Source organism: Pholcus phalangioides, unplaced genomic scaffold, assembly GCF_987345545.1.
Source record: "Pholcus phalangioides strain wild (caught in Gottingen) unplaced genomic scaffold, Ppha-v1.0 ptg000016l_1, whole genome shotgun sequence".
Taxonomy (NCBI): Eukaryota; Metazoa; Arthropoda; class Arachnida; order Araneae; family Pholcidae; genus Pholcus; species Pholcus phalangioides.
The window spans coordinates 1,137,133-1,162,304 of record NW_028301609.1 but is presented as its reverse complement, the minus strand read 5'-3'; the positions used below and the strand labels follow the sequence as shown (position 1 = coordinate 1,162,304).

The window sequence follows — 25,172 nt, the reverse complement described above, 5'->3', positions numbered from 1 at the left end:
CAGTGTAGCCATTGGATATACAGGGCTCAGCACGGATCATGGCCTCAAAACTAATGAAAATAGTGACCAAAATATTTCAAATAGTGACCAAAATGTTTAAAAAGTGACCCAATAGTGACCAAAATAATTTTAGAAAGAGACCAAATGGACAATGAATTTTGATTATTGCCAAATTGAATGAATTGAAATTGAATTTAGTTTTCACAAAACTTTGTATTTCAATGGAGCTCATCGAAATTGTTTTTTTACATATAGTAGTGTGAAATAAATCAAACTCGAATGCATTCTGCTAACCAGAAAAGTTTTGAATAACTTATCAAATTTATCAACAACTATGTGTGAGAGAGTGACATTACATCCTTTCCAAGTAACAGTAGTAATGCCTTTCCCCCCCCCCCCCCCGGTAGGGGCCGTTCAAGTATTACGTCATCATAGATGGGGGGGGGGATTTCCGATTTGCTGACTTTTGATGACAAGGGGGGGGGGAGGTTGAATAACGCTTACGTCATCAACCACCCTTTATGAAAATATGAGTTAGGATTCAGGGGTGGGGGGGGGGCAGAGCTGATGACGAAATTTTGCTGACAAGGGGGGGGGGGGTTAAAAATGGCTAAATATATGGCGTGCAATATATCATATATTGCACGCCATATATTGCCTGCTATATCCAATGGCTACTACTAAACCAAGCGTGCACCTCGTCCATATTACTCTGCGAAATCTCTAATGAATTAGTACATTGGAATGTACGTGTTATGAAACCTGGCGTGAAGTTTGTTTCTGTGAAATGCTTGTGTAGTGCTGCCACCTACCACCAGTTTTTCTAACTATGAGTGAAGTGTAATGATTTATTGTTGTAGGCCTGTTGCTCTCTGTGACGACACTTTTTAATGGGGAGATCGGCTTGTACAGTATATCCGATGGCTGCAGGTGAAACAACTTCAGCGACGTCACGAGACGAGCTTCAAGCAGAAACCTTCTGCTATAGATATGGTGTCCTGTGCGCTATACCACAATGGGTGCTGAATTCACCCTTTAACTGCTTCTACACGCGGTGGGGGAGGCACCAAAATTCTGACTTGCCCCAGATAAGTTAGTTGCAGTCCTGGGGACCATGCTCCCTTCATTTACCCATGTAGCAATTCTGTTTCGTCTATAGATTTTCACAAGCGTTGAAGGCCTACAACACTTGTCCAGCATTTTCCTAGAAATCGGGGAAAAATAACTCCAAAGTGTCCCCACTGACTTATATGAAGTATTTTTGGTAGCGAAATAATCACGCATAAAAACATCCAAGAAAAAAATGTTTTCAAACGATATCTACTTAAAAATAAGTCCTTTTTGTTTTAATTCCGCTTGAATTTTGATAAATTTTTGGTATATTTCTATTACAACAAACATCACATGATAATTCGAAAAATAATAAAAATTCAAAAATAAAACTACGATTTCTCTTCCATTTCTGTTTTATGCATTCAAAAAGTTTTTTTTTTAAAAAGCCGATCTTAGAAATCATAAATTTGCGACTGAATAGCTTCGTTCATTTTAAACACATTGCATAGAAAATACATGAATATGGGGAACATGCAGGTGTATAGCTTTGAATAACAATCATTCAAATTTGACATATCTCAAGAAATTATTATATATTTTTTTTTCCTTTCGAACACATACATCATTAACATTATGAAAGTAGTCATTTTTTCAACCAACAATAACGGTTGAAAGATTTCGAATTAAAAAAGAAGATCCATGCACGAAACATAGAAATACTTAATACACAGGGTGTCCCATAAATTCATAAATAGTTAAAAAATTCACTTGATTTTTTTTGGTTCAGAGAAAACAAATAGTTACTTTTAGTCAATAGGGGCCACCGCATGAAAGCAAATCATTGGAAATATCCAAATCAGTCCTATAAAATATATGCAGAGGGGTAATCCTACAATCAACTCATTTCTGAATTCTCCTGTTATTGGAAATTACACTAAAGTTTTAATTGAAATGTTGACATGGTTGGTAAATCATTGTCGTGTGCCGAACATGTGTCAACGTTTTTTTTGTAAAACCGAAATTTTTTTTACATTTAGAAACGCATGTGAAGCTGTGGCAGGAAAAAAAAAATGTATTTTTTTACACTGCAAAAGATGCAAAATTTTTTACACTGCATTTTGCACAACCAGCAACGGAATGCTATGGAAGAAAATGATACTGTGCTTATTGGAGCATAATTTCCTTGATGAACAATATTCATGCAAGATCGGACATCTCAAAGTGAAGTATTAATCAACAATCACTGAAAATGAATGCCTGCCCCCGCTCACTACACTTAACGTAACCATAGAGCCAAAAGTCAAGTGAATGTCAAGCCCCCAGTGTACCGCAATAGCCGATCTTCTTCAATGCAGTTAAAGGACAGCATTCGCTACGAAATCTCCTGTATCCATCCAGATGATACACACTGCAGTTAACAATGTTGTCACTCACTTACAAATTGGCATTTGTGGTGATGGCAGAGAAATAAAACAAACAAGTACGATGGTATGCATGCAAATGAACATAGTTTTCCACAGAATTCTGCGATTTGCTTTCGCACAGTGCCTTCTGTAGACAAAAATGTGAATTTTTTTTTTATACCAAAACAATGCTTTGTGAGAATAACTTTCCAGTAAATCATATTCAAATATACCAATTCCTTTCATTCTTATGAATTTTTAAACTGCTGTAGAGTTACTCGCATATAGGTCAATCAAGGCTAAGTATGATTTCCGAACGAAAATAAAATACAAACTAGATCTATTAATTCAACTCATTTAGTTTATTCACAGATAATAGCATAAGTTTTTTTGGGCGAAACTGTAAATATGCAGGGTGTCGAATTGTATAAGGGATTTCTGAATTCTGTAGGATGTTCAGAAATGGTTTAAAATACTGCGGGTGCTTGAGAACCCACTGCAAACCCCCCCCCCCCCCAAGATCCGATGCCACTGTCAGGATCTCCCGTCTGACCCAGGGCCCTGAATCAAATGAGGGACCTAGATGTATTAAAAGCTTTCACAAATTCTAAAACTATTTCCTCTTATTAGTTTTCTATTGTTTTATTCATCAACTTTCAATCATTTTACTCCCAGATCATCACTAATCATCAATGAATCCCGAATTATTTTGTCTAAATTATCATTAGTTCTGGAGAGTTACTTTTTAAATTATAATTCCCTTTTCCTTTCAGTGAAATATTTTGTTTAGATATCCACTGACGCACATAAGACAACCTATGTTTTCGAAGCAGTAAAAATTGAATTAAAAACCTCACCTTATAAGCAAGTAAATACTGTATTTATGAATTCATAGGACACCCTGTACATAATCTATAAGTATTGAACTTTTCCCCCAGCTCCGCAAAAAAAAAAATTACAATATTCGTGATATTCAAATAAATACCATCAAAATTCAGTAAGTACATCTAGAGAGCTTCACTGTGAAGCAGAAAAATTTTTCTGAGCTCGATTTTTTTTTTCTCGGCACAGGTCATGCGGACGGCATTCAAATAGCCCATGAAAAAGCAAACTAAGTACTAATGAACATCGACGGCACATTCAAAATATATATATTTTTTAACTACTCCAAAAAAAAGTTACTTTATTTTACCAAACACTAGCGTCTAAAGAGAAAAACCATTCAAATTACAAATTAATCAACGGTGAAATTTATAAGACAATTGATCTAGATAGAATGATTTGGACAGATGAACAAATTACGAGATAAGATTTGAGGTAGTTCAAATTTCAGAGATCCTCAAAATTCAGCGAAAAGATAAACACAGACATGTAAGAGCGACGACTGTTTTGCACTTAATTTTTCCGATCATCTCTTGCAACTAAAATTACACTTATCGAGGATTATATTAATTCTACATTCCAATACATTCAATCGCAGATTAAAATATACACATCAAAATTTACTAGTGGTTTCTAATGTGTTAAATGTTGTACGACTAAAACAGGACAACTATTTTTTTTAACCTAAAACTCAAAATCAGTTTTTATAAACACGCTTTACTAATATAAATTTATAATAATTATCTCATTGAATTATAAGGTTGGACAGGGTGGTCATAAAATGACACTGCTGATGTGCAAGCCTCGGGTAGCCGTAAAAACTCAATGAATGCAAATGAAATTCAAGATATAGGTGTCTCAGTGTATGTGCTCATGAAAAGAAACGTACTCCTGGCTTTCACTCTTACGGTTACAGCAACAAAATTTAGAAAAGTTAAAATAGCAACACTCACTTTTATGCATAACAAAACGATCAATGCAGTAAAAAAATCCTATGAATCGAATTGAAATGGTACCTGTGTACCTTAGTGGACACAAAGAAATACGTGGAAACAACCAATGTGTGCAGATCACATTACTGCCTCAATATGTTCACCATAGCAGGGTTAGTATACCGAAGCCTTGATGACATCTTTCTTTGTTGTACTGAGCAGGCATTCATGGTGCAACAGGTACTATTCCAACACCATTCACTTAGCAATAAACAAAAGCGAGTGTTGCCATTTGAATTTTTCCAAATTTTTTATTGCTGTAAAGGCTAGGGTTTTGTTTTTCCTCTTTATTCTTGAGTGCATACTCTGAAACTATATCTAATTTCATTCGTATTCATTGATTTCTGCTGCAGCCAGGACGACTCAGGCCCTATGGACCGAGTTATTACATGGCCTCTCACTGTATATATAATATTAAAACTTATTAACAGCAAAAATTTCTCAAAACAGACAATATTCAGCAAATTTGAACGTCTTTGAAGTTTAGTCATGAACTGAATAGAAATTTAGTATTAATATTAGTTGTACATCTTCTATCACCGGGGTGGAACGATTTCAAATAGTTTCAGCAAACCTTGGTACTAAATTATTTTGTTAAAAGAGAAAATATTATTCATACTCAACATTGTTTGAATAACCTCTGTGAAACATTAACTTCTGCGAAAAATCTTCAAAGTCATGCACAAAAAGAAAAATTCAAATTTTGTAAAAGCGATGAAAAATACATAAGTAACATCAAAGACAACAAATGCTTTTATCAGAGAAACTGACTAATGTTACACCATAAAGAAATTATGAAACATCATCCAAAAAAAACAAACAATTGTGACCATTTAAAAGTGTTTAGAAATTATTGTGGATGAAAATAAAAACGTGTGTATTCAAAACTCGTTTAAATAATAATGTCGAAGAGAATACAGTGGATATTTTGTTTGGTATTCTAAGGAAAAAACTGTTTCCTTCACCATTTTCAAGTTCTTTCACATGTTCACCATCTTCTTAAAGCATTAAAAAAATGCCTGATTGCTTTGGTTTGAAAATTTTTGGAAAAGTTCTTGTTTGAAACAATGTTTGCTTCTTTACGCAACTTCAATCATCGACGATCTGTCTTTTCCGACTCCTATCCATCTCACTGAAAACAAAAATATTGGACAATTACAACATTAGATTTCAATTCTTGAAAATCATAGATGTCTATTGAAATTTAGTAACATGGGGGTTTTTTTTTTTTTTTAAGTTGAAAAAATATCAAATTCATTTCATTTGTCTGACGTGATCAGTTATTTCTGATGTTTCACCGGTAGTATCACACAGAATAACAGTCAGCACTTGGTTTTTCGAACCTACAATATAATAATTAACCATTACAGTTTTTATGAACTGGTCCTTTAGGTCCAAACAATAAACCATTTCTTTGATTGTCTCTCTCACTTACAAGCTAATTTTTCAATTCCGTACGACTTCTTACGAATGAGCGTTGACTGTAGTAACAATCGGTTCACATAAAAGCAGCAGTTTGAACCAATCTTGAGAGCAGTGTAAACCAGGAAAAAACAAAGCAAGTGTAAATAAACATTGCAGCAATGCCTCAATACTGCTCATGAAGATAGCTCTCTCTCAAGAGACAAATTTTTCTCTCTCATAACAGCCGAATGTGAATAATTTTTAATAATGGCTTGATGAAAGGCAAGGAAAATCTCATATCTTTGATTAAAAAAACTAAAAGCATATCAACGATTAAAAAAATCAGTTTAACATCCACATAACACTACATTTCAAGGAGTAATGAACATATGGCAATGAAAGACGCTCAGGACACTATACAAGATTTTAAAACCAAATAAAAAGTACATGATTAATTCTGATAATGTCCAGTCTGATTCTCATTGCAAGTACAGCTAGTTTTCCCACATAAATAGTCGCATGATATGTCACTGATGCCTCAGTGTGTGTTCTCCATCACCATCTGTTATCCATTAATGGAATTATTTTTTTAAAGAAACTTCATGTCAAGAGTAAGAGCCTCTTTTTTTGTTAACTGCACATTCATTATTCAACAAAATATGGAGTTTTCAAATGTTCAAAAAATGAATCGAAACATGCAGATTTTATGATCAGTTATGTATTTTAAGATTTGTCTTTTCCGGAATCTTTGAATAAAAACCTTTCATAAAACAAGATCAACAAAAAAAAAAGCAAACATTTTCTTCTTTCAAACCAAGCACAACTCCAGTCTATCGACTCCAAAATTTACTACACAGCGAGTTGTGACGGAAGTGTGAGTGTGTGTACCTAACAGTCTGAGTGTGTATATAGTGTTATGCCTGATTTTTCAGTGCTGTGAGTCTGTTACTATGACCACTCAACTACCACAGTGGCAGGCAAATACACTGAAAAAAAAAAAAAATGAAATTCCATAATGGATTCCAATACACTATGGGTGTAATCTTCTGAAAGTAAATATAGTAACTACTATCATGATGACCGGGTATCCCACTTGGAGTTTGATACCAAACCTTACACCCCCCCCCCCGACGCTTAGCAGAAAAATATAAGTCTGTACAAATCAAATGTCATTGTCACAATTTTGATTTGTTAACCAATCAAAGTGGGATACCCGGTCAGCATGATAGTTATTACATTTATCCTCTGAAACCGACACCCATAACGTGTCGAAATGCATTAAAGAATTTACCGTATATACTCGTGTATAAGCCGAGTTTTTTTGTGGAAAAATTCGTTCCTCAAGTGGGGGAAATCGGCTTATACTCGGGTCAGTTTTTGATGAGAAAATATCGACCCCGTACAATCAGTAGTCATTTTTTTAGCAGTGTTCGAGAAACCGGCATTATTGGTATGGGATATGTTCAAACCCCTGAAAATGTCAAAGCCGAGGCAAAGAAATCGAAAACATCATTGACTTTGATACCAGGTGGGCTAACGTTGATTGTACACCCTTTAGATGTCAGCATCAACAAGCCTTTCAAAGACTGTTTGAGGAATTTGTGGATGGAATGGATGAGTTCCGATGATAAAGAAACCACAAAAGGTGGTGCATTGAAGAAACCTGACATTGGCCTAGTGTGCCAATGGGTACATGAGGCATGGAATTCTGTTTCCACCGAAATTATCACCTGATCCTTCAAAACGTGTTGCATCAGCAATGCGATGGACGTTACTGAAGATGATATCCTCTTTGAAAGTGACAATGGCGATGACAGCGTACCCTTCATAGGGACGATGCCGCACCTTCTATGATGATCTGATGGATTACGATGAGCTTGGAGACTCAGAAGAAACGGTTTAAAAAGTTTGAATCGTTTTCTGTTGTAAATTTCCGTAAGCTATTCATTTTGCATGGAAATATAAGAATTTTTTTTCTCTGAAATGAACGGATTTTTTGGGGGATCGGCTTATACACGGGTTTTCAATTTATTGCGGTTTTGGTGGTCCTGAAGTAGGGGGGTCGGCTTATATACGAGTCGGCTTATACACGAGTATATACGGTAATATTTTTCTCTCTATCTTTTTTTGTCACTCTTGTTTTGTGAGTATATCAGGCAAAGGTCTACTTGGACACCTTTTTTTACAAAAGAAACCAAGCACCATTTTTGAGACATACCAACATCTGAACTACCGAAAGAGGTAGAATTTATTTAAATAGAACTAAGTATCATCTAGGCTGTGATGCAATCTGTATGCACTTGAACCAACTACCAAACTCTGAGTTTTCATCATCTGATTTTATTTAAACAGAACCAGGTAATCTTTGGCAGCTGGTTCTGTTTACAGGAAACTGACAAGAGGAGCTCGCAGGAAAGGACAACCTAGAATTTCCCCCAGGTGAAATCAATAAGTTTCCCTGATATAAACCACACTACTGTCTTGAAGAGAGTGGCGATACAAAATATCGGTCAATAGCACTAACAGAATCATCAATGCATGACTTCTACAAGGAAGAAAATAAAGGGAATGGCACAGTAAGTTTTAGTTGCTACAGGATGATACTTCACACAGATTTTAATATCAAAAGAAAAAAGCTGAAGAAAGATACCTGCAGTAAATGTGACAGTTTTCATGCTAATATGCAGAACACTCACAACAGTGCTGACACGGAAAAAATAGAGGATAATTTGAATGTGCATGAGTTGGAAGATACAGAAGCAATCAATTATGACCTGAGAACCGCAAAGGAAAACAAAAACCTGGCAACGTTATGACATTGAAAAAACATTGCCCTTACCAAGAATCCCAACAAATGTTATTTAATACAAGAGGCAAATATGGGTATATAAGACTGGGATCCATTCTGGAAAAGAAAAGTTTCTTTTACATTTGAGTAGAAGGGAATGCAGGACGAGGTACCTAGAAAGTGGGTTCCTGCTTGTGAAAACACATTCTTACTAATGTTAGAAAGAATGCAACTGATCTCATTTTATGGTCTGACTCATGTGGGAGTCATAACTGAAACAAAAAATGTGCTTATGATAAGTGCTTTGTTTGATGATCTAGCCATGCTGAAATCGGTGACATTGAAGTACCACATTTCAGGGCACAGTAATCTTCCAAATGATTTCGATTTTAGTGATGTAGAATCTGCCCGACAAAGACTATCCACTTTGGAGAATTTTGTTAAGGTGATGGAAGGATGTCGCAAAAACAAGAAAACTGTCGTGTCACAAATCATGCAAAAGGATTACTTCAAAAGGGACCAAAAAAAAATGAAAAAGTTATTACCAACAAGGAGATGGACACTGAGGGAAAAAAAATCAACTGGCTCACAGTTCGTGCTATTAAACTTGAGAGGACCAAACCATTTATCCTTCAGATGAAAACTAGCCATTCACAAGACAGGTTCATTCAAGTAGATATTAAGAGCACAAACAAAAGGAGAAATACCATCAGACATTTCATTTCATTCGGCTAGGTTGATTTCCCTATGGTCTGAAGTCATGAAGTCTATGCCAATAAGGAAATGCATAAAGATATCTTATCTATTCATCACCTCATATCAAAGGATGCCTGGCCTTTTTATAAGAAATTTGATTCCAGTACTTGGGATGAAGATGACATGAATGGTTTTGGAGAATACTGCACACTCCACAATAGATGAATGAATGCTAATGCATTGTTTCGAAAGTTGTATTCATTAGTTTTATTAAGTAACTGTTCTTTACAACTGTACAGTTGTCTTAGTTGTACTGTTATTGTAACTTTTGTATCAATGGACTTGAATTTTTTCCATATTAACCAATGCATATGACATGTTAATATCCAATGACCTATTGTCAAATTTTACTTGGTTCCTTTTAGATAAATTATTAATTTGAAATTCTTTACAGAGAACCAACAGCCTTTTTCTATGATGAAGCTATGAGGGGAAGGAAATATCAATGGTATGTGTAACAGTAAAACAGCTTATTTGTGTACCTGAAGTCATCGCAATGCTTTTTCCATGAAAAAAGATTATTTTTAAAATTGAAGATAACTTCAAATAGCTTTTTTTATTAGTTTTGAATTAATGGCGCTTGGTTCCTTTTATATAACAGCCGTCCATTTACTCTTCCACAAAAACTGTTTCGCATCATACGGTTTCTTACAAGAGTATTTTGAAATAGAAAAACTCTGTACCTTTGATGTCAGTGAGCTCTTCTATTCGTCGAACATATTTCTGTGCTGCTGCTGGAAGATCAGAAAATTTTCTACATTGCTCTGTGGATGTGTTCCAACCTGGTAACGTGATGTACTCTACTTCAACATCAGCCAGCTCTGAAGCATTTGCTATAGCGACCGGGAGAAAATAAGCATGCAATATTAAGACCTGATCATGATTTACTTATAAAGATTTTTAAAAAAAATCTGATGAAGATATTTAATAGAAATTGCTTGATAATAAGATAGCAACCTGGTGGTGATACCAAGCGTTTCCCTCGAAGAAGATAGGCGACACCAATTTTGATTTCATCAAATGTGTCGAGTATGTCCAATTTGGTGAGGGCAATACTGAAAAATATATATAATTTATACTCATAATAAAAGAAATACAATTTTTTGCATAGGCATACAAAGGAAAATAAAATAGTTACATTAAAGTTAACTCCGAAATTCGGATAGTCTTAAATTTTTCTAAAAAATTTCTTTTTATGACTTCCTCAATTATTTACAGGGTGTCCCATAAATTTGTGAATAGTTTAAGAATCCATAAAAATTGAAGGAATTTTGTGTTTGAATCTTGTTCTCTTTTCTCTCACTAAAGTGGTTTTTTTTGGCACAGGAGAAAAAATGTAGTTTAAAATTTTTGTCAATAGAAGGCGCTGCATGAAAGCAGATCACTGAAAATATGCAAATTGGAGTCCTATAAAATGAAGGTTACACGATTAACCATTAAATGCTGAATTTTATATACTGATAATTTTTTTTTTTAGTTAATAACACGTATATTGAAAGTCAGAAAAAAAGCAGAGTACATTTAAAAAATTTCAAATGGCACTGCTTTATCCAAGGCTTTATTAAAGATGTGCAAAACCACAAAAAATTGAAAAAATAATAAATCGTATAGTTGCACAAAATAAATGTATTGAAGTAATATTGCTTTCTAAATATATAACTACCTTCTTTGTGATACAAACTAGAGTGAGAAAAAAATTCAAATTGCAAACTTCAAGGAAAAAATATGCAAACAAAACATTTTAACAAATTAGCAAAATCATAGCCACATGAGCTCTGCAACAAACAAAGGGTTGTTGTCGTTAATTGGAACATCTACCAGCAAATTCAAAACATATCATGGAAAGAATATGACTCCACCTTATGTGTAGAGGGGATTCTAAATTTTTATCTTCAAACTAGCTGCAGTAATGAATATTTAAAGGACCACCTGCAAATATGCAAAGCTTCGCATTATAAGGGGTTAACAGCTCATTTCTCAATTTTTCTTGTTACTGGTGCTTATATACATAAGGTTTTCAATGTGATGTTGACATTGGTTTGGCAAAGCACTGTTGGTGAAGTTGTTTAATCTCAGCCACAAATCACCGGCTGAAGCATTATGAACATTTCAGATGCAGGTTGAAGAAAGGTTCAAGTTCAATTACTCCTGCCTCACTTTTGTGCAGTGCCCTCCATCAACAAAAATTTGAACATCTTTTATCTGATAATTTTTGAAATTTCTTGTCAAGTTTTTAGTTCTTAAAAAAAGTCCTTCCCCCTTTTGCTAGAATAACTTTTTCGCAAACCACATTCAAATATACCAATTACTTTAATTTTTATGAATTTTTGAACTATTTACAAATTTATGGGACAACTTGTTTATAAAAAATAGTGCATTCACTATAGGAAGAAAAAGTTACTAATGGCAGAAAGGTATCAAGGAAAATTGGATCATCAAGACATGCACAAGTTGAAACACTTTGATTCCATATTTTTATCTATCATGAAGCAAAGAGCCTAGCAATGAAGACAATAGTAAAAGAAATAGTGAAAGGGGAAAGAAAAGACAAAGAGCTGGTTTTTCAAAACAGGTATCAAACAATGTATGAATAGAGATTTGTCCCTGCTAAGGCTCCTGAAAACCCAGGTGGGCTTATTTACAATCTTTGTGCAAAGTGTGACTTCAGTATTATCACTACTGGCTGTTCCAGGTAGGTTTTTTTTTTTAAGGATTAGACATCACTTTGAACAAAAAACTGATTTTGTCACTCTAAGATTGAGAATGACGAATTCGTCCAGTAATCAAGGTGCTTTAGTAGCTGCGACCAAGCCAGTAAAACTGCCGCCTTACTTCAATAGCGGCACATGCCAATGACTGATGTTTTCAGTTTCACAAATGTGCTTGAACTTTTAGTGGACAAAATGGATTTAAATCCTATGAATTTGAGATCAAATTTATTCTCTTTCCACGTGAGTAAGGAGCAAAAAGACTATCGTAAAAACTCTCCTCGATAACGTCACAAAATACAAGGACTCCTGCCATCATGAAGAAATCAAGATGTCTGGATTAAGTTATATTTGTAGCACCAAATACATTTTTGCTCATATGACTTGACAAATGGAGAAACAGGCCAAAATAAGGTTTTTTTTTTTTTCCAGGGCTTATTAAGTGCCTTACTATGTTGACAGGAACGCTGACTCAACTTACGAAAATTTAGTGTTCTTTTTGGGCTCCACTTCAGTAGCATGTGCAAGATTTTTTGAGGGCTCACATTGTTTTTACACGGGGGGGTTACGTTTTTTACTGCAAAAATATACCATGATCTTGACTCGAGGGAGGGGTTTAACACCAAACTACTTTTTTTGCATATGTCAATGGTCAGATATAAAGATTTAGGTGCCAATGCCAAGTGTTTAGTAACCATGGTGATCTGGGACTTGTGACCGTGAACAAGTGATACAGAGCGTCAGATCAATTTATTAATTTCACTGGGGCACTAAATTGACACTGGGGCTTGTGAAGCGCTGCCATACAATATAACCAAAAAATCAGACAACAGAAGTCCAGCAAGTACAAAGCTTATACAACACCATCAATTATGAAATTCTCCATCGATTTCAGCAATGAATTTAATTTAAAATTAAAGCAAGATTCAATTATAATGAAGACTGATTGATATTATGAATCTCCACATATAACAAAGTTCCCCATTTTTTGTGAATTCCGCATTGTTTATCTACGCTTATCAAGCCGGTATGAATATAATGAAATTTGTATATAAAATATCTTTGCTGTTTTTCTGGGCTTTGTTATAAAAGCCGATTCGACTGTTTCTTTTTTCAAAATACTGTATACATAAAAGCACAAATTTTGAATACAAAGGGTAAGGAGGAAGGAATATTTGGAATTTAATACTTCATTTGGCAAATTTCCCCTTTTTGTTTAAAAAATATACAAAATTTGAACTAGGTGATAGAAAACATCGATTATTCAATACAATGACTCACCCAGTATACCCATTAATCATGTTGGAATATCTAAGAAGAACCAAGTCCAACCATCCACATCTTCTTTTTCGCTTGGTGGTCACACCAATTTCTTGACCTCTGTCTTGTAAAACATTACCGATACCCTGTTTAACGAGACATAATGTTCATTTCAAAAATTTGCACATAGGGAAGAACTTAAAGTTGATGAAAGTGTTATAATGATCTGGTATACACATGTATCATACTTACATCTGGTAGTTCTGTAGGGAATGGACCATCTCCAACTCTTGTCGTGTATGCTTTCACAACACCATACACATCTCCAATATACTTTGGAGGAATCCCTAATCCGGTACAAACACCACCCACAGTGCAGTTGGAAGACGTTACATAAGGATATGTGCCTGCAGAAAAAAAAATTCAGTTACTTGAACAAAGCTTTTAATAACATTAACGAGACATCAGAAAAATAAAAATACTTGCTGGTATCATAATAGAATACGCAGAATATCTGGAATTCAAGGCGAGCAGTGGAGTTTGGCCGCTGTGGTGGTCGAGTGGTTATAGTGCCGGACTCGTGATGCGAGGATCCGGGTTTGAACCCCATGTAACGTGCCGATGATCCCCCGGCGTAAAAGTCCGTAGTCACCGTCACGTTATCTTTGTCATAAATGTTACTAGTCTGCAGCTGTGATCGTATGGCGACGATCAAGGCCGATCGTGATGTTCGCCTGCGATCGCATGCAGATGAGGTGACCTTGAAGCCGATTGGCTTGATCAGACACGTGCGGTCGGATGTTTTTCCTTTAAATACCGGCCGTACGTTGTAACAGGTCTGATTCCGCGTTCGTCTAATCTTGTTCTGTTCAACTGAAGCCCTCTAGTAGGACGGTTCACCGTCTTACTACCGTATCTATTGGCCTTAGGCTGAATTGTTAAAATGCAATAATCTACATTATTTGAATCCGTTTTCCGGCAGGTCCGGAATCAAAATATAAAACAATCTTCACAGTCAAAGTTCTTCATTGCTGATCGAGGTGGTTCGGCCCTCAACCGAGAGGCCCCCGGAGCTGATCAAGGTGGTTCGGCCCTCAACCGAGAGGCCCCCGGAGCTGATCAAGGTGGTTCGGCCCTCAACCGAGAGGCCCCCTGGAGCTGATCAAGGTGGTTCGGCCCTCAACCAAGAGGCCCCCCGGAGCTGAGCAAGGTGGTCCGGCCCTCAACCGAGAGGCCCCCAGGAACTGATCAAGGTGTTCCGGTTCTCAATTGAGAAAACTCCTCTGGTATTTACGGAAAAGCTAACAACATCGGATGTCCGATCGCTGCACAGGTTGACTGTTGTTGATCATCAATTGGTGAGCCAGTATCTTTACTGCTAACGTCAAATAGAGGGCTCCAAGATATACTAATCCATTGTTAAAATTAACTAACCCATATAATTGAATAAATAATAATATTTCATGCGAAAGTTTGTTTCTAATCATTTTCCACTTGTCGTTTGCCACTTTATTGCTGGATATTTCGAACCGGGCAAGCAACTCCCATAAGGGACGTTGCACCCACAGTGGTGGTCGGCTGAAGTTGGTTTTCTGTGGTTCCCAACTTCAAGGCGCAAATGCGAGCTGATCTCCCCGTTAAAAAGTCTCGCCACAGAGAGCAACAGTCCTACAACGGTAAATCATTCAACCATAACACTTCACTCATAGTTAGAAAAACTGGGGGCAGATGACAGCACTACTCATAACAAGCATTACACAGAAACAAACTTTACGTCAGGTTGCACTACACGTACACGCATATGCCCGCATGTACCGATTCGTTGGGGGGTTCCGCGGGGGGGGGGGATGCATGTGTGGTGTAGCAGTAGTAGGTAGGGCCTCCAAAAAAAAAAAATGGCTCGGGGATCCATGATGTTCTTAAGTCAGCCACCTCGTTGGGCAATTTGCCTGTTGTGGCGTTTTATTTGTATTGGTATTTGAATAAAACAAATTTAAAATGCATTTTGTATTTGGCTTTGTGATTAATATCACTACAACATTCATGGTTCCCTGGAAAATCAGCTTGATCATTTCCCTGACCATGACTCCAGAAGAAATATAATTTCTATAATAAATATAAAATCTTAACCTTTTTAATTCCAAATTTTTGTTTTTCCCCTTCACAGAACTTCGACTTTTACCAAATATGTTTTACATTTTTTCGGACTATTTTTCATTGCCTTGATTTTCCCTAACTTTCTAGGTCACTGTACAACAAACAAACTTCCAATTAACCCTTATTTTAAGTGGTTTTAAAAAATTTCCTTCATCCACATTATAACTGCCACATTGGAAATAGCAAGTTAAGAACCCGAGATATTTCAGGGTGACCAAAATAAACAAATAAAGTTTGACAAGATATCTCATGATTGCCGCTGTGTGTAAGGGTTTAAAAAAAAAACAGAATTCGAAGCTTAATCTGACTGAGAAGGTACGTCTACACACGTGTGTTATGCATTGTCCTAGAGGAATTTGCCAAGCATAATATAAGAAGCAGGATGACAGGTGAAGATCATTTACAAGAAAAGAAAAGCAAAACGTGTACGAACAAGAAAAGTACATTTTAGATAAGTACATCAAAGAAACTCCTGCCCTACAGAATCTTTACTACAGAAAGCTGTGTCAAGGCAGTTGCGACTGGTTTGAGTGAAAAAGAGAAGCAAAAGCTGAGCCTATGTTATCCAGAGAACCAGAGTACTTTTATGTATCCCAAAACAAAATGTTTTGCATTGTTCTGCAATAACAATTCAGCTAACTGAAAATGTTATACATAGGGATGGAATAAAGTGATTTGGTTGTATACTGAATATTCAATTGAACGACCAACATTATTTGAACCCAAAATTGCAAAAGAACCACGGCTATATGTGTTTTGGAACTATATGAAGCTCATAGTTGATAAGGTTTTCGCGGCCATCATTTGATGAAAATTGGTTTTTTTTCGGGTTCGAAGACAGTCGTCCATTCGAGTTAGTTCTCAATGTTTCCCCAACACTAGTGGTTGGCATCATCAGAATAGATAAACTGGATCGAAGTCAAGTTTTCCGGAGTCTCAGGTTGTATTTACGTACATAAGTGGTTTGATCTACACTATTGTTTTGCGATTTGTCAGTTGATTCTATGGCTGGCAGAACTATTGAAAACAGTTGTTATGCTGGTAGAACCTGATTGGCCGAGAGATGTGGAGTTATCAATTCTGTTGCTGGATCTTGAAGGGGAAGGTTTTGTTCTTCTGAGAGCTGGTGTCCAGGATCTGCTCAATTTCAAAGTTTCTTCTCTTCTATTATAGCTGTTTTTGTGCTTGTATTTCAATAGCCTCTCTGTAGGTTCGTGGAAAGAAGTGGTCAACATTAGCTATTACCTGTGTTTTGCTGAACTGTACACTGTGGTTGTCGTTAAGCGAATGCTCTGCCACCGCCGACTTTTCTGTTTGGCCCATTCTGCAGCATCGTTCATGCTCTTTTATTCTCGTGGACACAGATCTTTTTGGGGTTCCAATGTATACCTGACCACGGGTGCACGATATTCAGTAGATTCCCAGTGTTGATAGAGGGTCATGGTGGTCTTTTGCTGATCGCAGCATTTCACATATTTTTCTGGTTGGTTTGAAAATGTTTTTTCATGACCTTGCTGATTATTGCCGTCACTCCGGGAATAAAAGGCAGCACAGCTTTTCCAATTGCTTGTGACTCCTCATTTTCCACTGGTGATTCCTTGATGGGGCATAAGGATTTTCCGATGTAGTCTTTTGTGTACCCATTAGAGCGGAAAACTGATTTTAAGTGCTCAATCTCTTTACTTAGATCTTTTCCTTCACATGGTCTTCTTGTCCTCTCGATCAAGGTTTTCAGTACGCCTCGTTTTTGGTGAGGATGATGATTGGATGATTGGAGAGCTTATGAACATATCTGTTGGTGAGAGTAGGCTTGCGATAGATGCCGTGGCCTAAACGTTGACCTTGACGGCTGACCAGAACGTCCAAGAACGGGAGCTGTCCTTCTTTCTCTATTTCCATAGTGAACTTGATGTTTTCATGAATTCCGTTGAGATGGTCCAAGAATTAGTGAAGATTTTTTTTCACTATGCCCCCAAACAACGAATGTATCATCAACGTAGCAGAGCCAAATTGTTCGTTTGACAGGCGCTGTTGTTACTGTCTGCTCCTCAAATTTTTCCATAATATGATATGAAGTTCCATACATTATATGAAGTTGCTTCATCAGTAGCAGAAACAAAAAAAAATATTGTAAAATACTCCTTATAGCGGGAGTTACTCGCTGTTGTAGACAAGAGTCGAATTCTGCTCTTTTGCCTATCACAGCAAGTAACTCCCACTATGAGTATTTTTCGATATTTTTCTTTGTTTCTGCTACTGATGAAGGAACTTCATATATTTCTGAAATGCGTATAGCCATGGTTCTTTTGCAATTTTGGGTTCAAATAATGTCAGTCGTTCAATTGTATTATCTAAAACAAAAGGTAATTCATTTCTACTGAATATTCAGTGGCAGAATATAAATTTTCTTAAAATTTATCATAATTATGAATAAAATTGTCATTTCTAATTGAAAATAAAATTCATTTATTTATCATTTATTTATATTTTTCATTATTTTCATGTAATTTCAATTGATACTGAATTTTAATTGTGAAATTTATTATTTAAATAAATATTAAAAAAAAGCTCGTTTCTGTGTCTGATACATGCAGATGGAGAAGATAATCTCCCAGACTGTTCAGCTTGATGCCAAGCCTTGCACTGAAAGAATGCATGCTCTGAAAACATAAGCTACCTTTTCCAATGCTCTTTCTATTTTGGCTGAATCTTTCATTTTTTACGAAATGGTTTAAAAATTTTCAGAAAGAGAAATGTAGGTACATCTAAAAAAAGATTTTGAGCTGAACACGAGTTAATTGGGCCCTAGTGACAGTAATTCTGATGATTGTTGCAAAAATTCAACTCGTGATGTGGATATTTTATGTTAGTGCATGCTTTCATATCATCGGAAATGTTTGTTAGCCAAAGCAGAAAAATCTCGGAAAACTCTTCATTCGCCAGAAAATCCTTAAGCCAAGGCATTTGTTAGCCGAGGTATCAATGTACTTAAAGAATCTATTTTTTTAACACTTGTTACAATTTTACATCAAATTACAAAAATGTCAACCATTGTTTACTCTCAAATATTAAAAAATGCATCATAAAATTAACAACTTATTTTTCCTCTCTAGATGTTCTTTGCCCCTTTCAGTAACACAATACATTTCTTGTCCAAGTACATCCTTCAGTTAGTGAATTTGTGCAATTCATGTGAACTTCCACCTTATTGCACTCTAGGATTCTATTTTCAGTTTCATGTTTTACTTATCCTAGAAATTCACCCGTAACATAACCTTATTACAGAAAGGGATAGGTATGCACCACACAATAAAATGTAATCAGTAAATTGTTAATTTATGTGAAAAATACCAATTAAATATGATTTTTTTAAATTATTTTTTGTGATTAGATTTCACAAAGAGATTGTTCTTTCCATAAAATTCTGTCTGAGATTATTCTGCAGCAGCTTGTGTGACATGTCAGTTTTCAGCACATTCTGCTTTGGAGATCATATATATGGGCTGATAGCCATTTTTTTTCTGAGAGGAATAAGAAAGAGGAAAGTGTTTATAATCAAGGAAACAGTTATTTTCCAGATATTATGCTGAGTTGAACTCGGAAAGAAAAGTCATCAGTCTCTATAATGTCAACAGCACTTTGCATTTGCAAAGGACAGATCGTAATGATCTGTTGGGAATACGTGCTGATCACGTTATTATTAAAAAAAAAAAAAAGTGCTGTCGACATTGGAAATCCAATGGCCTTGAGTGTTACTGCAGTAGTGAATTGTTCAATGAAAATGTTGCCAAACTTTTTGTACAGTCAACTACTGCATTGTAAAAATTGAATAGAGTGAAATTTTACACCTTCAAACAACCTTGTTAAGTTTCATTATGAATATGACAAAATACGTTTTTCTTTTCTGGAAGCAACCAAAAAATTCTTGATTTATGGAAAAATGGAAATAAACCTAGATTTAATAAAATGAGCTCGTAACATTTAGTGAAACCTGAATATGGAGATACTCTACATAATGATAAATCCCTCTACAACGGGGTTTTTTTTAATGCTTCAATTGGAAATGTCTATATTCGAGTATTAAAAGGTTGCCTCTCAATGTAATGATAATTTCTCTGCAACTTTTTTTTTTTTTTTGTGGTCCACAGAGTATCATTATATAGAGATTTCACTGTATATAAGCAATTTTTTTGAATGAAGATTCGTGTTATGTCCTGCATCAGGGATATAGTCCAGCTTGGATACAGGCATGGCATGGTACAAAGTGTGACGGAGGAAGATTTTTCCCAAAATTTTACAAATTTTACAAAATATCTGAAGATGCACAAGTTCATAGAAAGGGAGAAAAAATTAAAATTTCTGAGACACTGGAGACGTCTTCACAATGCGATATAATCCTGTACAAATGGAAACCTCTAGCAACCTTTAATGAGAATGAGTATAAAATCAAATGACCAGTTTAAAAAATTATTGGAAATGGCACAGGCTGGCTGCCATTGTTCTATATATCGTGAAAATATAGATTCACTCTGTAAATGAAAATGATTTGAAACCTAACTTATTTTAAACTTATCTAAACCCTAACTAGTCACATGGAACAAGGAGAGATTATCACGTTTTTTAGCATAGTATTACGCATTGACACTTTGTGACAAAGCCGTTGTAAAATATAGTTTTTCATTAAAAAAGCTTTCTTCTTATTTTCAGCTAGTATAATGTAAAGATGAGTGGGGCATGTCTTTACAAAACATGAACATGTCGTTACAAGAATAGAGGTTTAAAAGAGGCAAAAATTGTATATCAAGTTTGATCATTGATCATTTTTGTTGCACAACAGTCATTTTCTGCAAATGGGGACTAATCAGATAGGAACCTACAATTTATTGCTTGTTCCAAATAGCAGTTTTTTGTATACTCACAGAGGTTGGTGCGCCAAGCCTTTGATGTGATTTCACCAGCTAACAACTTTTTCATTTGAAAATATAACATAATAACAATGCAATGAAGATGAAATGGCTGCACACAGTCCAGTCAATTACTTAGTTTTTCAGTCTTTTCCAGAAAGAGTGAACTGTGCCCAGAAACAAATAGCACAACAGAAGAAAATTATTTTTTGTTGTAACAATTTCTAGCAATGCAATTTACCGAAGTCAATATCGAGGAGAGCTGCATTGGCTCCTTCCACCAAAATCTTTTTGCCATCTTGTATGGCATTGTGCATATAGGTAACAGTATCTATTACGAATGGGGCTATCCTCGTTGCATAACCCTAAAAGAAATAAGAATGTAAATTATTGCTTTGAGATTCATATCAACACTCACAAAGACAGGAATGAAGTGAAGCAAAATGGAGGAAAAAGAATCCCAATAAAAAAATAAGTAAAAAAAACCTTGCAATTAGTAAAAAAATATGCAAGTTAATCACTGATATATAATCATCTGAATTGTTATAACTGAGATTATTAAAGTCTATAACTTTCAGGCGTGATGTAGAAATCTAGTGCCTTAGTCGCATTGACATAGCAAAGAAGGAACATGGTTACTGTATGTCCTGACATTCATAAGTTTAAACAAAAAATAAAAATCTATTGGCGCCGCAAATGTCTTAAAAAAAAGTGACCATTTTAACCAGTCACCTGGCTATGACAGAATAGCAAGTCGATATAATATGCCAATTTTCGGCATAATTTTGAAAACTTAATTATTCTGATTAGTAAATTTGTTTTTGCTGATGACACTGAAAAACAGCAAAGAACATGAACTCAGTTTCAGTGTATTCATAAAAAGTTTTATTCAAAAATATATTTTATTCTCTTAAAACTTCAACTTCTAAGAAGGGGTGAAAAGGAGAAATTGGCAAGATGACTGGTTATATCATTTCAAAATGCAAGCATTTTTCAAATTTTAACAATAATGATAACTGCAGAACTCGAACATGGTGTTCCAAAAAGCCTTGAACAATGATGGCTCATTATACCAATTGTAAGGTTGAGCGGAAATTCTTAGTGCAAAACACGAGTCAGGTGCAGCATGGAATTATACATAATTTGTACAGCAATTCATGCTTCTAATCAACTACTAAACCACATATGCACCTCGTCTACATTCTTCTGCGGAACTTCTAACAAATTGGTACATGTTGGAATATATATGCATGTACGTGTTGTGAACCAACATACCGTGAAGTTTGTGAGTAAGACTTGTGTTTAGTGCTGCCATCTCTGCCATCAATTTCTCTAACTATGAGTGAAGTGCAATGATTGAATAGTTGTACCGTAGTAGGCCTGTTGCTCTCTGTGGCGAGACTTTTTAACGGAGCTTCTACTAAAAAAACTTCCAATCAATTGCCAGTTACTTAGAATATTACACTGTTACATCACCCTTTTCCTCCACTAATTCTCAGAACTGTCTGGATCACTTTAAAAATTATCCAATTTATCATAGATCAAGAAGTTTTGCACAACCTTGGAACTAAAAACTAATACTCATTTCATACTTGGAATGCAGGAGTGTAAAAAAATGTTAACCAGTTTAAAAAATATAAAGGTATTAATCAGTTATTGCGCCCAATAAATTTTTGGTAGTTTTTCACTAGTTTCGGTAAATTTTGACTTTTATTGCTGACTAGCTATAATATCCGGCGTTGCCCGGGTTTTTTTCAATGAGGCTTTTTTGGATCACCTGATATCTCCCTCTTTCTTTGAGGGACATGCAAACCATGTCCAAGTTCACCAATATGGCGACTTCCTACGCGACTCATGAAAGAAACAAATCTAGATTTAAAGAAACGTAAAAAAAAAATATTTTTTTTTCTTTTCTTAAAGGGTGCTAGGTATTTCAATCCTCCCCCCCCCCTTTTTTGAACTTCAAGTTATCTATCTCTGACTATTTTTGCTTCAAAAAATGCTTAATTAAAGCTGTGGAATTTTTTTGATGTACGTTTTACGGGCCCATAATTAATTTTAAAACAACCTAAACTATATGAATTTATGCAGTTCAATATTAAAAGACAATACGGAGACATTAATTTTCATGCTTGAGAATTAATAAAAAGTTGAAATCAATGTTATTGCATGAATGTCCAAGTCAAAAGTAGGTCTGGCTAATTGCTTCACATTTAATTTTCTGGGCTTCGTATATCTCTAAGCGAACTCAATATTTCAAAAATCGAGTATTTAATACAATTTTTTAAATTATTGATGTGACAGAAAAAACCCCCACCACAAATTTCCGCATTTCTACATTAAAATCGGCAATTTTAACATTGATTTCTATGGGGGATCACCCTTTGCCTTACCCTCAAAGTGATGCTGATGTCTATTCAAAAAGCTCTCATTACTGGGAGGATTGAATAAAGTGGCAAACCATTATAAAGGCATAAATATTATACATATACAGACAGCGTTGAAGAAATCACAAACCATTGTAAAGGCATATACACGTCTTAAACGCACACATTACTAGGGAAACACGATAACCAAAGTAAACGTTCGGAAAGTGATTGTTGAGGCCCAAAAACCATTGTTGCCTGACAGTTTTTTGCTTATTTGGGGCATTTGCCCTGCTCTGACGAAATTTTAAAGTATCCTATCGTTCAAGTTGGGTCCCATTTGGTATATATGCAAAATTTGGCCACGATCGATCTAAAATTGTAGATTTGTATAGAGAACACACAGATAGAAAATCAATTTTATATATATAGATATTAGTGTCAGCTACATTTTGATTAATCACCGATGCAACAATTTTTTTTTTTCAATCTTAAATTAGTCAACAAAAATTTAGTAGATATGCTTGAAAGAAATTTAAAAAACCAAGTAAATGAATTTTGATTTTAAATCATTCGTGTCCTATTGAACCAAAAATACTCACTAATGAGTGAACCTTTGTTCTTAAAGGAATCTATCACATCTTGCTTTTTATGAGGCAAACCCCCAATTTTCAAAATCATAAAAAAAGCAAGAACAGAAAACTCAACACAAGCGAGAATGCAAGTGTGCTCAATCTTTTCAGGGGTGTGGGCAGTTCATTAATCTGGGAATGTGTCCCGGCCACTTGAGTCACTTGGAAATGTGTTGCAGACAATTTAAGCAATTTGGAAAAGTGCCAAGAGCCACTCAGATGATGAGTGTGTGCCGCCACTTGAGTGATCTGGAAATATACCAAGAGCCACTTAAGTGGTTTATAAAAATGCAGTATGTCACCTAAGTGAACTGTAAATATGTTGCCGGCTGTTTAAGTGATCAGTAAGTGTGCTGTGAGCCACTCAAGTGTTCTCGAAGCATGCCGCTGGCCACTTTAGTGAGCTGGAAATGTGCCGGCCAATCACTTAAGTAATTTGCAAATGCATCACCTGCCGCTCGAGTGAACTGGAAGTCTGCTGTGGGTCACCCAAGTAATTTGGAAATGTGCTTGGGGTCACTTAAATGATCTGAAAATGTGCCACAGACCACTTAAGTGATTTGATAATCTTTCAAGGGTCACTTAGATCATTTAGTTATTTTTTGTGAGCCATGTATGAGCAGGAGGAAAAGATTTAAAAAATGGATAATAGATGACCTATAGATAGCACATATTGTAATACAGTGGTGCCATATAACTTGCAAACATCTGAGTTAGCAACAGGATACACATCGCCAAACATTTGTGAGCCCCGTAAGTTAAAGCATAACCCACATAAAGGAATACTTGCCCGATATTTTTCGAGTTCAGCTTCAGCATCTACTTTGAGATCTGGATGTTGCAGAATAAAAGAATTCAGCAAATTACGGAACCTAAATTAATCAAAAAGAAAAATTATTTACATATATGACAAATCATCCACGACAAACATTTCTGCAGTTCTAAGTAAAAAATTCATGATCCTATTCCATAAAAAGTCAATCCGAATCCGTCAAATAATTTTCAGTAGCTTTAGACGATACATAATATAGAGTACATCATACTATTTTAATTTGTGTCCAAACCCACAGCTGCTACTACTTAACTGCACATACACCTCGTATATATTCCTTTGCAAAATTTGTAAAAAATGCAGCTGTATGAATTACAAGGGCATAGTTTCGTTACAAAAAAACAGATCTGATTCACATTCCTTTGTTGTGGTGTTCATTAAAGTTGTTGGTGTTGAATCTAAATTAACTACTACTATTACTTCGTTTGCTGTATTTTGGTTATTTGGCATCCATATTTTTATGGGCATAATTTTTTCAGCCACCTTGAAGGGAAATTTGCCTGTTGTGGCCTGCCTGAATTTCCCAGTTTATGTAAATATAGTGTTGGTCGGAGCAGTTTGCATTCACCCTTCAAAGTTCAAAAACCACAAATTATGCTGAAGCAAACTAAATTCCAAAAGTTTGAGGGGAAAATTTGTACTTGATTAAAGATGGGATTGAATTGGATTTTTTTGCTATTAAATAGTTTGAACGAATGAAAAAAAATGTAAAATGTTTCTTCACAAGAGAAGACTTATCTGAACAATAGGTTCAAGTGTACCCACTATTTTAAGAACACGGAATGAGACTTAATACAAGGACGTCTACTACTTTATAACCATACATGAACCTCATAAACATTCCTCAGAAGAATTTTTAACAAATTGGTATATGCCAGAAAGTGGGTTATCGGCATAAAAGTGACCTCTAATGGTGACGTGCCAACCTTCAGAAGATATAAAACCCTTTAACTCTCTTATGAAAATCCTACAATTTACTTAAAAATCCAGCAAACATAATTTGCATGTCAAATTTTTTATGACCCTAATAAGAAG

At 35.4% G+C, this 25,172-nt stretch overlaps 1 protein-coding gene across 1 annotated transcript in view; it reads right to left on the bottom strand.

Annotated features, from left to right (window-relative positions):
• Positions 1-1,319: 1,319 nt before the first annotated feature.
• The window catches only part of Adss (adenylosuccinate synthetase), a 45,781-nt gene continuing 21,928 nt past the window's right edge, over positions 1,320-25,172 (bottom strand). The window contains exons 9-15 of the mRNA XM_089245790.1: positions 24,096-24,177; positions 20,549-20,672; positions 13,499-13,653; positions 13,268-13,392; positions 10,236-10,333; positions 9,962-10,111; positions 1,320-5,462 (exon numbers count right to left, since the gene is read on the bottom strand). Of these exons, the coding sequence (XP_089101916.1) occupies positions 5,410-5,462; positions 9,962-10,111; positions 10,236-10,333; positions 13,268-13,392; positions 13,499-13,653; positions 20,549-20,672; positions 24,096-24,177 (787 nt within the window). The 3' untranslated portion in view covers positions 1,320-5,409. The remainder of the gene's footprint in view (positions 5,463-9,961; positions 10,112-10,235; positions 10,334-13,267; positions 13,393-13,498; positions 13,654-20,548; positions 20,673-24,095; positions 24,178-25,172) is intronic.